The following is a 14900-nucleotide window of genomic DNA, read 5'->3' as shown; positions in this document are numbered from 1 at the left end:
AACCGGTGGGAAAAGGATGTAAGTGTCTGCCATTCTGAGAATCCTGATCGCAGGGTGTGGAGAGACCAGGCTGGAGCTCGAGAGGGAAGGCACGTCTAGAGAGATTAAAGAGCAGAAATGAAAGAGGAAGAAGTTGAAAATGAAAGAGAGAGGAGGGTTGTTTCTGCATCTTGTCCATTGTGAGTCACGCTGCAGTGAACACAGATGTGCAAATATTTCTTTGAGATCCTGGTTTTAATTCTTTTGGCCATATATCCAACAGGGCAATTGCTGGATCATTTGACCATTTTACTTTTAATATTTTAAGGAGTCTCCATCCTGCTTTCTATAATGCTGCACGCTACTATGTTCCTACCGGCAGCGCATGAGAGCTCTCAAGCACTGATCTTGCTTGTACGTGGGATGAAGGCTTCAGATCTCCCTGACCTCCTCTCTATCCAGGATGAACTGACCTGGAGGGCATTAACCCAGTGTCATATAAGCGGCCCCCTCCACGCTGAGTGTCCCGTAGGCTGCTAAACGTAGCCTCTGCTCATTTGCAGTGAGGATGCAAGAATACCTGTTGAAGTCCTGGGTCCCTCTCCCACAGTAACTGGCAGCCTTCTCAGCAAAAGCACCCAACTCACTCCTCATACCACGAGGGATGGCAGCTGGTGCCCAGGTGAAGAAACCATAAGACACGTGAAGGCTTAAGCAACGGGGCCAAGCTTTATTGAGGCAATCACATTCATGCTTCAGTTTGCAATGATTGGCAAATAGGTGAGTTAAAAAGCCTTCCGCTTCCGTACTGTTCCGCCTGCATTCAGAGAGCAGTAAAAATATATTGTGCAATGAACACTTTCCACCTTAAGCGTCCCATGATAGTTCACAAATTTGCCAACGGACAATGCAAATAATATTTATAAGATAGACCCTCAATCCATTGAAATGTGGATCAATCCCACATTTCAACACTCAGGGCAGGTGGTACCCGCTGTAAAGGAAGTAAAACACATACATAAAGGCCGCTTCGAAGCTGATTCGTAAGTTCCAAATTTAGATACTTGTGGTGTAATTCTAAAACTAACATGGCATGTTTTTCCAGGTAAGGAGGACTCGTCATTATAAAAATACTTTATATAAATTCAAAGTCAGAACTAAAAACCTCCCAAGCCTATAAAAATATCTTTTCCTAATAAAAGTATCAATTTCTAGATAAACGTCCTTTATCAACAACAATTACACAAATTTTCAGAAAGTACCCACTTTGTCAGAGGCCCAGTGAAGCTGTCGAAGTGACAGCAACACTCCTCTCTCAAGCAGTCGCTTGTTTCCAGAGACGGACCACGTACTTGATTACGTTGCGTAAGAATGGCACAAATATCCTACAAAAGGGTACCTCAGGTGTCTATTTACTATGAAAGTCATTTATAAAGACAAACTCTTCAGGCTAGAGAAGGGACTGTCAGGTCGGCATTGCCTTCTGGAGAAGACAAGTCTCCTTGTGACCCAGCTACATTTTACCTTGAAATGTTTAACTTGGGAAACCTGTGATTGCATTTTGACCACTGTCTGAAATCAGCTCGTTCATTTCATTCTGCTTATTCTCCTTTAGGGTGTGGTTGGGGTGATTGCTTTGTGCCCGCGCCCTCTTTGACCTCCTAAAACACACTTTGAGCAGCAGGTAGCACAACTCGGCCACATTGAGCAGCATGCAAATCACAGACGCAGAAATCATAAAAATGGTAAACACGGTCTTCTCCGTTGGCCTAGAGATAAAGCAGTCAACAAGGTTGGGGCAGGGGTCAATCCCACATTTCAACACCCAGGGCAGGTGGTACCCGCTGTAAAGGAAGTAAAACACATACATAAAGGCCGCTTCGAAGATGATTCGGAAAAAGATGCTGCTGGTGTACGTCCACCACAGCGACCCCTCTATCCGAACCTTCTGCTTTTTAATGTCCTCTATGTCTTTGAATTCATTCCTCTTCTCTCCTCGCCTGAACTTGCGGGCGGTTTCCTGCCTGTAATAGGCCACGTGCATGGCCACCAGCAGCGCCGGGGTGGAGACGAAGATCAGCTGGAGGGCCCAGAGCCGGATGTGGGACACCGGGAAGAAGTGGTCGTAGCACACATTTTTGCAACCCGGTTGCAGCGTGTTGCAGACAAAGTCCTCCTGCTCGTCACCCCACACCTCGTGGGCAGCCACCACGAGGATCATGACTCGGAAGATAAAGATGACGGTGATCCACACCTTCCCGATGCTGGTGGAGTGTTTGTTGACACCCCCGATGAAAGCGTACAGGGTCCCCCAATCCATTGTGCCGGTTTCACCCTAAACAGACAAACGTGGGCAAAGGTTTATTAGTGGGAGAGGCCTTGGGAAAGCGGCAGAGTGATAGTACAGACTGAAGGAACTTTCTATTAAAGCAGGCTGTGATACTTTACAACTTCGACTCCCTGCTATGCTAGTCCGAGGTTTTCTGAAAAGAAATGCCTACCCCAAACATACTCTTTTTTTGTTGGGTGCGGGGGACAGAGTCTCGATCTGTTGCCAGGCACCATGCTGGAGTGCGGTGGTGCGATCTCGGCTCACTACAACCTCCGCCTCCCGGGTTCAAGTAATTCTCCTGCCTCAGCCTCCGGAGTAGCTGGGAATACAAGCACACACCACCACGCCCAGCTACTTTTTGTATTTTTAGTAGAGACGGGGTTTCACCATGTTGACCAGGATGGTCTCGATTCCTTGACCTCATGATCCACCCGCCTCGGCCTCCCAACGTCCCGGGATTACAGGCGGGAGCCCCCGTGCCCGGCCCCCAAACACATTCTGGTTTTGGTCAGAAATAACTTTTTGGAGGAGGGATTAAGATCATCTTGATCCAACTGAATTCAGATCATATATTAGATTGCTATTTGCATTAATCCAGGAATACAGGTAAACAAATTTGTTTCCAAGCTTCCTTTTAATCACTGTCTGATCTACTCCACCAAATTGACTTTATCCAAGGCCTCACCAAGCTTCCACAGTAGATTTTATTCATGAAATAGTTTATTCAGGGGGAAAAAAAACACATTCATTGGAATGACATAATCTGGTTTACCCCACAGACTAAGAAGGCGAAAAACAAACAAGATACTTATTATCTTACTTTATACAATATATTTATACCTAATTCTAGCTTGGATAACATCATCTGCCATAATCATGTGTTCTTAAGACATCTAATATTGTCAGCTACTGAGAAAGCATCTTCCAAAAGAGAATCACAAGCTTTTATAAAAATTGTTCTCCAGTGTATCTCCGGTATGAGCAGGCCCGGGCTGGCTCTGCCTCCGCAGCGGGTCCTGTTTGCGCTGGGGGAGGCTGAGGAGGCGATCGCTGCTCCTGCCACTCAGCGCCTCCCTCCCTGTTAATGCACCGATTCTACCGCCCAAGAGAAAAAGGACTTCTTTACAGCTGCGGACACTTTCGCTATAACCCAAACAGCTGGCTTCTTAGCCTGCACCGCCACAGAAGACTACAGAGTTGGTCAGCATTCTGCTTTCAAAACTAAAAGGAGGTAACATGGACCCTTGGAAAATTTTCAGAAAGTAAAAGACCTCTCCCCAGAGCAATGCACTCAGACATTTTTTCAATAGGCTGTCAGAGCATGAGGGAGTCACCCAAATCCTTCTGTCCACCAGCCTCAGACTTTCTCGTCCCTGAATGGGTGAGAGGCTCCTGTCGGCCTCCCCCTCTCAGGCAGCCTCACGGACCTCACACTCTGGCTCACGTGCCTGCAGCTGGATGAACGGAGGCAGCCTCTCCCCACCCAGGAGTGCCTTGGCCTCGGATCGGGGTGCTACTGTGTGCCCCACGGCAGCATCTTTTGTAGACTTAGAAAGTCAGCAGACCCGTCGGAGAAGTTTGACTCCCAGTTCAGCTGGCTTTCTGAGAAACTGATTTTGTGTCCTTGGTTTGGATATGAACATTAAGTAACAATTCTCCGTTCCCCACTCCCCAGCCGTCAGCAACCACCATGCTACTTTCTGTGTCTATGATTTTGACTGCTTTACAGAAATACACGGCACTTGGCTTTTTGGGACTGGCTTAGTTCACTCAGCATACTGTCCTCGAGGTTCGTCCACGTGACAGGATCTCCTTATTTCGGAGACTGAATACTGTTCCACCGTATGAATGCTCCCCATTTTGTTTACCCATTCATCCGTCAATGGACACTGGGTTGCGTCCACCTTTCCGCTGTTGTAACACTACTGTGAGTGAGGGCGGACTCATATTTGTTCGAGTCCTTGCTTTCTAGTCTTTTGGATATCCAGAAGCGGGACTGCCGGATCTCATGGTTGTTCTATTTTTAATTCTTCAAGCATTTCCACAGGAGAGCAGAACGTTATTATTCAGAATGGTAAGAGGGGCCCACTTCGTGGAGGAGGGCAAATATCCTGATTTTTAAAATAAGAGAAAATGTCCATGTGTGAACTGGGGGACTTTCTGTTGCGCCCCCAGCACATTCGAAAACAGCCTCACGAAAATTCTTGTTAAGAGTTCAGTGACAGCAACCATGGCCATGGCAAGGGCACCGAGTCTTGGGGTCCCGGCGGTCTTTGCTGACGCCTCTCCTGTCGTCGGGAGGTTGTATCTTCACGGTTCCTTTAATAGCTGCAGCCTAGCGTTTTACTTCAGGAATAGCAGTGCTCCTTAGGGGGGAATGTCCTTATCGGCGGGATGTCCACGCCACAGCACAAGGTCGTGAGAAAGAGACTCAGGTTCTGGCTGCGTGCAGGGACCAGCCTGAGAGACTCAGGCTCCCCGGGCAGCCAGCAGCAGAAGCGTGGGCCGCTTTCATGTTTCAGGAAAGACGTGGCCCGCGAGGGCGCATCCACAGGTGTGCGGACAGACGGAGGGGCCGGAGGTCACCCCACAGCCGAGGGGACAGAGCGCACGCTAGCTCGAGGAAGAGGCTGAGGCACGGGGCGGCGACCCTGGAATGTGAGGCCGCGCGGATCTGGGACTAAGAACTCAATCCGGCTCTCAGCGCTCGGCACTCTTTTTTTTTTTTTTAAAGAAAAATGAAATAGGCTACCCTGCAAGCTGTGTTTTCTCATCCCTTGAAGCATTTCATCAGCGGCGGCGGGAGGGTCTGCTGGGGGTAACGCACGGGGGTCTCCCCTACGAGCCGTGGTCCCCACGTTGCATAATTAAAGTGTGTTTCCTGAGGGCTCCCTTTCCTAGACCACACACTCTTCACAGCCTGGAGCGATGGTCGGTGTTCACAGTAAATGCAGCTCCATGTAAAAAGCTCTTGTTAAATGATATGATTTCTACAATTAATTTTATTCTCGGATGAAAGGCATAATACATTTTCCTAATTGTTGATGTTCTATCTCAGACGCATTTCAAAATGTGACCAATGAGGAGCCAGAAAATTGGTAAATCTTTATGTTTAAATATGTTTTACAGCAGCCGTTTACCTATGGGTCAGTCCTGTTTGTTTATACAGTGAAAATGTTCTCTTATTAACCAAGAAACACCTCCCATTGAAGTTTGGTCAACAAAATGCCCAATCAGCAAGTGTTTGATTTATCCAATAAATGGTTCATTTTCTCCAACACTTCAAAGTCCATGGAATTGACGCCCCCGCCCCCGCCCCACAGGTGAGACGGCTGTGTTCTCTCAGTTCTCTAGCATGTGGCCTGCCTGAACAATAGCACTCCTTGGTCCCCTGTGACCTGACCTTCTAGGAAGCAGATGGATCAGGGAGCCAGAAGGCGATACGGCTTGGATGATTCTGAGAGGCTGAAGTCACAGAAAAAGTCAAGAGGTCACAATCTTCCCCCAGGAACACTGGTCCCCGCTTTCTAGAAGCAGGGTCCCTGACCTCTGCAGCTTTGGGCTTCTCAGAGGCGGTCGCTTTTTAAATTGCTTTGGATTTTTCTGAGGCTGTTCTATCAACGTAGCAAAACTGACCAGAAAATAATCTATTTCACAATGCACACTTCACAACGCTGGTACTAAAAATCGGCAACCCCCCCCATGCCTTTAAAGGGGGAAAAGTAAATGAGATGCTGAGCTTTCGGAGAAAAATGAGGTTAAACCCAATACAAGCATGCCCAGTCCCCCTGTCACTCAGAACAGTCTCCTGTTCGGAGCGTCCTCCTGCAGGAGCCACAAAGGCCCTGTTATTTATTTATTTATTTATTTATTTATTTTTTTTGAGACGGAGTTTCGCTCTTGTTACCCAGGCTGGAGTGCAATGGCGCGATCTCGGCTCACCGCAGCCTCCGCCTCCTGGGTTCAAGCAATTCTCCTGCCTCAGCCTCCTGAGTAGCTGGGATTACAGGCACGCACCACCACGCCCAGCTAATTTTTTGTATTTTTAGTAGAGACGGGGTTTCACCATGTTAACCGGGATGGTCTCGATCTCTCGACCTCGTGATCCACCCGCCTCGTCCTCCCAAAGTGCTGGGATTACAGGCTTGAGCCACCGTGCCTGGCCCGGCCCTGTTATTCTTAACAGCAGAAGTGATCCCAGGGAGAACTGTGTCCTCTCTCTGAAACTGCCCGGCCTGAGTGGGCTGCCCTAGCGCACTTAGTGACCCTGAGCAGGTGTTTCCCAACCAAGACAGTGAGGCGGTGGCTCTTTCCATCCGTTTCCAGTTTGTGTCACTCTGGGGGGCTCACCAACCAGCCCCGGGGATCTGCCCTGCGTATCATTCTCTGCAGACCAAGAACCAAGGAGAGGTGAGCTCCCCTGGCAAGTGTCAAGAGGCAGTCCAGGGTGATGGGCCTGGCTGCGGGTTACCAAGCCCCAATATTTCCAGCACATTCCTGCCATCACTGGCCAGGCCTGGCTGTCCCAGGAGACGCTCCCACTCAAGGAGCTGCGGGAGGATGGTGGTAACCGCGGGAGACTCAGCAAGTATTAGGGGGGACTCAGCCCCAGTGGCTGCTCCTGCCCTGACTTTTGCGGCTGGACAGACTGCAGAGGGGCCCAGAGGAAGGATGGTTGGTGGTGGTGGTGGGGGGTGGGGTGGACGGCAAAGAAAGCTCCAGTCCCCAGACTCTTCCTTGTAAAAACACACAACCACAGGGTATGCTCTTTCACAAACCCTCCTGGTTGGAGGAGATTGGAAGGCTGTTTCAATTTGCAAAATTGTCACCAATTTCAAATTACTTTCCAAAATCACTGCATCCACAGGAACTGGAACGCTTTGCAACTGTAATAAACACAGCACCTCTTTCCTCTCCTGCTTCTGGAGGGCTGGAGCCAATGGGAGGAGCTTTTTCAATACAAAGTAAAATATTAACTCTTTCTTTGGAAACCAGAGAGGTTCATTTTAACTGATGCCTCTCCGGCTCTCTTTTAAGGAAAGAATAGGTATGCCTAGCTTCCGTAGTCTTTAACTTCTAAGAATGTGATTACATTCAAACTTAAAAGGATAAACTGTGTTCGATTTTGTGGTAAATCTAATCATAGTGAACAGCTTGATGCTGCATTCTTGATACTGAAGTTCCAGTCTGAAATATCTAGCTCTAAAAATAAGTAAAACATTGATTTTACTTTTGAAGATCCACACAGCATTCTGAAGATAGATTGTTCTTTCCTTTTATCATTCAAGTAATTTAGATCTCTTGGCATCTGCCCATAATAACGAAGTTTCTTGATTGTTTTAAAACTTCGTATTTAAGAAATTAATCACAGCTAGCTTGTTTAGCAATACCGTTATAATTTCACTAATGACTGAAGCAAAACTAAAGCCCCTAAAAGTTGGAGGGCTACCCTTCAGCATATTTTTCTAGATAGTTCTGTTCTTTCCATGTTATTTAGAAAAAAAAAATATTTTTTTTTTGAGACAAAGTCTTGCTCTGTCGCCAGAGTGGAGTGCAATGGCGCAATCTCAGCTCACTGCAACCTCCAGCTCCTGGGTTCAAGTGATGCTTGTGCTTCAGCCTCCTGAATAGTGGGGATTACAGGCACATGCCACTATACCTGGTTAATTTTTGTATTTTATTTTATTTTTTAAATAGAGACGTGGTTTTGCCATGTTGGTCAGGCTGGTCTCAAACTCCTGACCCCAGCTTATCTGCCCACCTCGGCCTCCCAAAGTGTTGGGATTACAGGTGTGAGCCACTGCGCCCGGACATCTAGCAAATAGTTGATAGATCTGAGAACAGGAACATGTGCCTCGCAATTTCGAAGTTAGCTTTGGATAGTCGGGGAGTCTGCACAGATAAAAGGAAAACAACGTCAAAGCAAAGCAAGCAAACCTGTCTTTTTTTCCAAGGACTCCCAGCGTTTCAGACTCGAAGAATGAGAGCAAGGTCCCTCTGCGAGGGCTTCAGACCTCCTTCTCCTACTGCACTTGAGTGCCTGGAAGCCAGCAGTGCACTGTGAAGAGATGAACGACAATCTTTCCTCTGTTTCTGGAAGTCAGTGAGGATGTCACCTGTTGAGGGAAAAATAGTACGTGTTGCCATATTCCTTTAACTCTCCCCGCCCCCCACCACAATGTGTACTCTGAAAAAATTCTGTGGGTAGTTTTTCTCCATTCCCCAAACTGTTATGAGGTAAGTTCAGAAATCGCCAGCTTCCTGATGCTCTACACTTTGAACACATAAAATAATCAAAGGTGCTCTTTGGTCCAGAGCTCTTTGTATATCAAATAACAATCACACCCAATCTGAAGCCTCAAGCCCACTCCCTGAGCAATACAAACAGGGACAGGGGAGGTTTTCAGACCCTGGCTACACCCTGATTCCCAAATCAACATTTAAAAAAAATCGCAGGCTCTTTCTTTAATCAGGAAGAATTGATGTCTTTTATCTCTAGAAATCTCAGGTCATCCATGTTTCAACCTGATAGTTAATTTTCAAATTTAGTGACCAAAAACTTCAGCAACCGTACAGACAAATTAACACAATGGGTGTGGGGTCCATATACTTCGAAATTAACATTAAAGTGAAACGTTGTTTCTGTCTATGGAGTCTATAAAAATGGACAACTCGTGGAATTACGTATGTTTCTTACTAAATTAAGAATTCAAAGGGTTAAAAATTAATTTCCATTAGGTTAAACTTTCCTTCTTTGAGTCTTGTTAGCAATATGTGTTTGTTCATTCAAACAAACCTATGTCCTTTCTAGACATTTAAGTTCAACTATATTTAAATGACTTTGGAAATAAAAATGGAATGGAATGAAAACCGGGGTTCCAGTTCTACGCTCATGCACCAAGCAACTAAAACAGAAATCATAAGCGAAGGCAGGTAGCCATTAGAAGGTTATGCCCTCACAGACCAAGAAGCTTGGGTCAGCTGTCACTTCCCCACAATCTTATCTCATTTAACATTTAAACTAATGTATGCAAACTGCTCACAGTACCTGGTATACCCAAACTCAATTAGAGATCCACGAAGAGGGCGTGCAAGTTAGAATTTTCCTTTCGTCACAACCGAAAGTGTTTAGCCAGATCTTCCCTCCTTCTTTTCCTTCCTAACACTCATAATTCAGAAGAGAAAGCGTAAGAAAAAGAGCATAAAGTCATCATTACCTGAATCAGAATTTGTTTAAAAACAACCAGTGGGGCAGGTGAACTGATCAGCGTCTTCCAGACTTAGCCACTGCGGTGCCAATGAGGCGCCCTCCACACCCCTAGTTATGTGACAGGCTAGAGCCTGGTGTTCTCTCTTCAAAACCCCCCTCCTCTCCTTGGCAGGCTTCAAGCAAGAGCCCCAAAGACGCTGCTGGATCCAAACAACAGACAAAGCTCTCCACAGGAGCAGTTCTGAGCAGCACCCTGCAATTCTAAGGAGACTGCATGGGGGCAGGACATTTTCTTCTAGAACACTGGTTAGATTCTGCCAGAACTGGGGCAAGAAAACAGTTGAATGGCGTAGTCTACTTGAGGGAAAAGAACAGCCCGGCACGGTTCAATTCAATCAGACGCTAAATAGAGCGTTGGCCCCCCCAGCGGACACTAAGGTCGCTGGGCCTGTGTCCCCGCTGGCTGCAGGCCCCTAACCCCTCCGGGAATGCAGAGCTGCGCGCAGGCCACGCTCACCCTGACCCGTCCTGCTCCCCAGGAAGGGAGACCAGCCCCTGCTAAACACAGGGAGCCGGTGACACCAGGGACTGGCATTCATCGACAGGAAGTGCCTTCTGGTGCCTGCACGTTTTAACTAAGATGTGTCACCAATTACTTTTAATTACTCTCGTCCACCCTATTGTCATCAGCATTTCACAAGTTTCTTGGAAGCCCAACACGCAGCCCATACCCAGCAGTTCCCCCGGGACTGATGCACCCGCCCGAGTCGAGGGTTTGGCTGAACTGAAACCCCCCCATCCTAGACCTGCCTTTCTTCTCCCCAAATCCAAGGGGACACGCCGGTGACCCCCAAGAGCTTAGAAAATCCAACACGCAGCAAATGAAACGGGGAAAGGGCACCGGCCCCCACTCCGGCCGCTGAGATTCGAGACACGAAACGTTCATAAAACCTGTTGTGCAAGTCAAAGGACCACGCTGGGGTAAAAGTCAAACCAGTCCATCCTCGTTCCTCCGCGTGAAGAGGGGCCAGCGCGGGCGGTGCCCACCGCCATCGGGCCGGGGCCGGGGCGCGCGGACGGGAGGGTGCGGATGCAGGCAAATGGGGGGCCCGGGCGCCCCACGTGCAGCCAGACACCCTCCCTGGCCGCGCTCCGCCTGCTCTGCTCCGGTGCCCGACAGGAGGGACAGGAGCGAGGTGGGGACCAACAGCCGACCTCACCTGCTCTAGCTTCTCGGAAGAGAGTCCTCTGCCGCGGCGCCGAGGTGGCACCTCCCGCTTGCTCTCAGCACGACCCCGACCCCGCCGGCCCGCGCCAGCTTACCTGCTCTGTGGCCGGCGGCCCCGGCCCGGGCTCTGCGCGGGGGCGGCACCCTTCGCTCCGGCCGGGCAGGCGGGTCCCGCTCTGGCGCCGCCGGCTGTCGGGCTCTCGTCGGGCTTCGGGTGAAGGCCCCGGCTCCCACCTGCTGCGCCTTTTAACCGCGCCCCACCCCGCCTCTGCCCTGACGCGGCTCGGGAGGGCTGCGGGAGGCAAGCGCGGTCACCCGACGAGCCCCCGCCCCGGGGCAAGCGAGGCGCTGGGCGCGGACGCCAGGGGCCAACCCCCCCGGGGGCCAGGGAGCGCAGGGAAGGGGCCCGGGGCAGGGTGCGCAGGGCGGGTACCCTTTCCCCGTGGCAGGGGGCGTAGGGTAGGGGATCCTTGAGAGGTGCGCTTGGCGCGGGGCCCTCCTTCCGGCGCTTGGAGGGAATGGGGTACCAAGGATGCAGGGGGCAGTGCTCTCACTCGGGGGCGCAGAGGGCGGGCCCAGTCCCCTCTGGGAGGGTGCAGGTTTGGGGCGCCTGCCTAGGCCCTCGAGGGAGCCCTTCTTCCCTAGCGCACCCGTGGCGAGCAGTGTGAGGGGCAGGCTTTGTTCTGGCCAGGACTCAGCCTCAGTTTTTTTGGGCACTCCAGCCCTTTTCTCGCCCGCGGGGTGCACAGCCCTCTCCTGGAGCGCCTGAAGTTTCTTTATTAATTAGTGACCACTTAGAGGAGGTACAGGGGTTGGTTTTTATTAATTACCTCCATCCTTTGAAGCCTCCTCCGGGGAAGCGGAGCGGGCCTTCCTCAGAACAGCGCACCCGGAGAGACCCCATTGCTTCCCAGATTATCAGTCAGGACTAGAAAGCTCAGGGCCAGGACAGAGAGTGGTGCAAGGGCCAGTGGGGTGGAAACGTTGGAAGCTGTTTAGGGACCTGGCTTTACAGGTTCAAACTTGTACTGCATTGGACAAAAGATGTGTGTCTTGCTTATTCTACAAAATTGGTTGGTAATTAAATGTCGCCACTGAAATCATATATCACTTGTTGGGTCGTATTGTTCCAGAAAACAATTAATAGTGGTTCTTAAGATGTCTCGTAAAGGTCGTAGAAATTAAGCCAAGATTTTATAAACATCCACCTCCCAAAGTGTTTTATTTGAGAAGAACAAGGTTCTTAGAGAATTTGCCCAAGTCAAGTTTTAAAACTATGGGGAGGTCCCTGGAATGGCCTTGAACCTGGAGGGTGGAGAAACACAGAGATCTCTAGGCCTTTTTATTTTTGAGACAGAGTCTCGCTCTGTTGCATAGCCTACATGCAGTGCGGTGGCGCGATCTCAGCTTACTAAAACCTCCGCCTCCTGGGTGCAAGCGATTCTCCTGCCTCAGCCTCCTGAGTAGCTGGCATTACAGGTGTGCGCCACCATGCCCGCTACGTTTTGTATTTTTAGTAGAACTGGGTTTCGCCATGTTGGCCAGGCTGCTCTGGAAAGCCTGATCTCAGGTGATCCACCCAGCTCAGCCTCCCAAAGTGCTGGGATTACAGGCGTGAACCACCACGCCCAGCATCTCTAGGCTTCTTTGTTAGACATCCGCAGATTGCCCAGATGTGCCCTGTGCAGTGAATCTTGGGTGCTCTTTCTTGCCGCACGCAATCTAACCACAGTGGACTTCCTGCTCTTGTCTCCATTCCTCTCCCAAACAGATGCTCTAGGCAGGCTCAGCTGTTTGCATGGTAAAATACTTTTTCTAAGCAGATTGTAAACTTCTTTGAGGATTATAAACAGTTTAAGCCAGGCGTCCCCAAACTAGGGCCCGCCGGCCCCCTGAGGCTATTTATCCAGCCCCCCCACACCGCACTTCAGGAAGGGGCACCTCTTTCATTGGTGGTCAGTGAGAGGAGCACAGTATGTGGCGGCCCTCCAACGGTCTGAGGGACAGTGAACTGGCCCCCTGTGTAAAAAGTTTGGGGACGCCTGGTTTAAGCCTCCTTGTTCTTCTCCTCCTTCTTCTTCGCATTTCTACAATACTAAGTACTTTGCTCAGAGTATGTGCTGCTCTGTGAGTATTTGCATATTGCTTGGCAAAGCTGAACTAGCATAGCAGATAGTCCTGGAAAGAGCTTTTGCTTTTTCTAGAGCGTACCCTGTTTTCAGTCCCACAGCTGGTTCACGCAGTACTGTGTCTGAGCCCTGTTCTCAGTCCTGCAGCTGCTTCCTTGCAGTGCTGTGTCTAAACATGCCCTGTTGTCAGTCCCACAGCTGGTTCCATGCAGTACTGTGTCAGAGCCCTGTTCTCAGTCCTGCAGCTGGTTGCATGCAGTACTGTGTCTGAGTCCTGTTCTTAGTCCTGCAGCTGCTTCCATGCAGTACTGTGTCTGAGTCCTGTTCTCAGCCCTGCAGCTGCTTCCATGCAGTACTGTGTCTAAATATGCCCTGTTCTCAGTTCTGCAGCTGGTTCCATGCAGTACTGTGTCTAAACATGCCCTGTTCTCAGTCCTGCAACTGGTTCCATGCAATACTGTGTCTGAGCCCTGTTCTCAGTCCTGCAGCTGATTGCATGCAGCACTGTGTCTGAGCCCTGTTCTCAGTCCTGCAGCTGATTGCATGCAGCACTGTGTCTGAGCCCTGTTCTTAGTCCTGCAGCTGATTGCATGCAGCACTGTGTCTGAGCCCTGTTCTCAGTCCTGCAGCTGGTGGCACGCAGTATTGTGTCTGAGCATTGATATTCTGGACCAGTGAAAGTTGTTCTAGGACTTGTGCAGGACAGAACTTTCAAACCAAAGTTGTCACAGAGAGTGTGTTGGATTTGCTCAGGTGTCCAAAAATGAAACCATCTTTCTGTCCAGGTTATCTATATTAGTCTGCAAGACACTGACTTTTTATTTTGTCATTTATTCCTTAACATTGAACACCATCCCTCCGTTTTTGCTTCTCATCAGATAGTCTTGTTGCAGCAGAAATTAAATGCGGACTGTATAAAACTTAAGGACTTGATGGAATGTTCATTTGAAAACGGAAAATTAGTGGTCTTAGTCCTTTTTGTGTTGCTATAACAGAATACCATGGACTGGGTATTTGATAAAGAGAAGAAATTTATTTTTCACAGTTCTACAGGCTGGGAAGTCCAGTGCTAAGATGCTGGCCTCTGGCAAGGGTTTTCTTGCTGTGTCTTCCCATAGCAGAGGTTGAAGGGCAAAAGAAAGAGAGTGATAGGGAAAGGAGAGAGGTGTGGGGCTGAGAGAGAGGAAGGGAGTGAAGCTCATTATTTTTCAGGAACCCACTCCCAAGATAACTAACCCACTCCAGAGATCGCAGCATTAATCCATTCATGAGGGCAAAGCCATCACATTTCATCACCTCTTAAAGGCCCCTCTCATCTCTCAGCATGGTTGCACTGGGGATTAAGTTTCCAACACATGAACTTTAGGGGACACATTCAAACCATAGCTTTCTGTCCTAGCCCCCCAAATTCATGCCTTTCTCACATGTGAAATACATTCATTCCATCCCAATAGTCCCCAAAGGCTTAACTCTTCCAGCACCAACTGAAAGTTCCAAATCCAGAGTCCCATCTAAGTCAGATGAAGCTGAGACCGCAAGGCAGGCAAGACTCACCGGAGGCAGACTCCTTTCTAGCTGTGACCCTGTGAAATCAAAACAGTCTGTCTACTCCCAAAAGACTGTGGTGGGGCAGGCATAGGAGAGTCATTTTCACTCCAAAAGGGAGAGATAGGCAGGAAGAAAGGGGTAACTGGTTCCAGCTCCATCTAGAACCCAACATGGACGTGTTAGGCTGTTTTTGCATTGCCACAAAGAAATACCTGAGGCTGGGTAATTTATAAAGAAAAGACGGGCCCTTGTGGTGGCTTACGCCTGTAATCCCAGCACTTTGGGAGACTGAGGCAGAAGGATTGCTTGAGCTCAGAAGTTCCAGACCAGCCTGGGCAACATAGTGAGACCTCATCTCCACTTAAAAAAAAAAAAATTCGCTGGGCATGGTGGTGTGTGCCTGTAGTCCCAGCTACTTAGGAGGCTGTGGCAGGAGGATCATTTGAGCCTGCATGATGGAGGCTGCAGTGAGCT

General features: G+C 49.3%; 1 protein-coding gene across 7 annotated transcripts; it reads right to left on the bottom strand.

Moving 5' to 3' along the window:
* Positions 1 to 684: 684 nt before the first annotated feature.
* On the bottom strand, positions 685 to 11052 carry GJB6 (gap junction protein beta 6). 7 transcript variants are annotated; one of them, XM_039473281.2, is made up of 4 exons: positions 10845 to 11052; positions 9360 to 9476; positions 8249 to 8427; positions 685 to 2314 (listed from the first exon to the last, which is right to left on the bottom strand). In XM_039473281.2, exon 4 carries the CDS (start codon positions 2297 to 2299, stop codon positions 1514 to 1516), a length of 786 nt encoding a protein of 261 aa, XP_039329215.1. In that variant the 5' UTR covers positions 2300 to 2314; positions 8249 to 8427; positions 9360 to 9476; positions 10845 to 11052; the 3' UTR covers positions 685 to 1513. The 7 variants fall into 7 exon arrangements, with proteins under 7 accessions (XP_039329215.1, XP_039329214.1, XP_010330453.1 ...); XM_039473280.2 differs by having other exon boundaries at positions 9360 to 9470; XM_010332151.3 differs by lacking the exon at positions 10845 to 11052 and adding an exon at positions 10742 to 10836 and having other exon boundaries at positions 9360 to 9470.
* Between the last annotated feature and the right edge of the window lie 3848 nt (positions 11053 to 14900).

Source organism: Saimiri boliviensis, chromosome 16 (genome assembly GCF_048565385.1).
Source record: "Saimiri boliviensis isolate mSaiBol1 chromosome 16, mSaiBol1.pri, whole genome shotgun sequence".
NCBI lineage: Eukaryota > Metazoa > Chordata > Mammalia > Primates > Cebidae > Saimiri > Saimiri boliviensis.
This window is presented reverse-complemented; position numbering and strand designations above follow the sequence as displayed.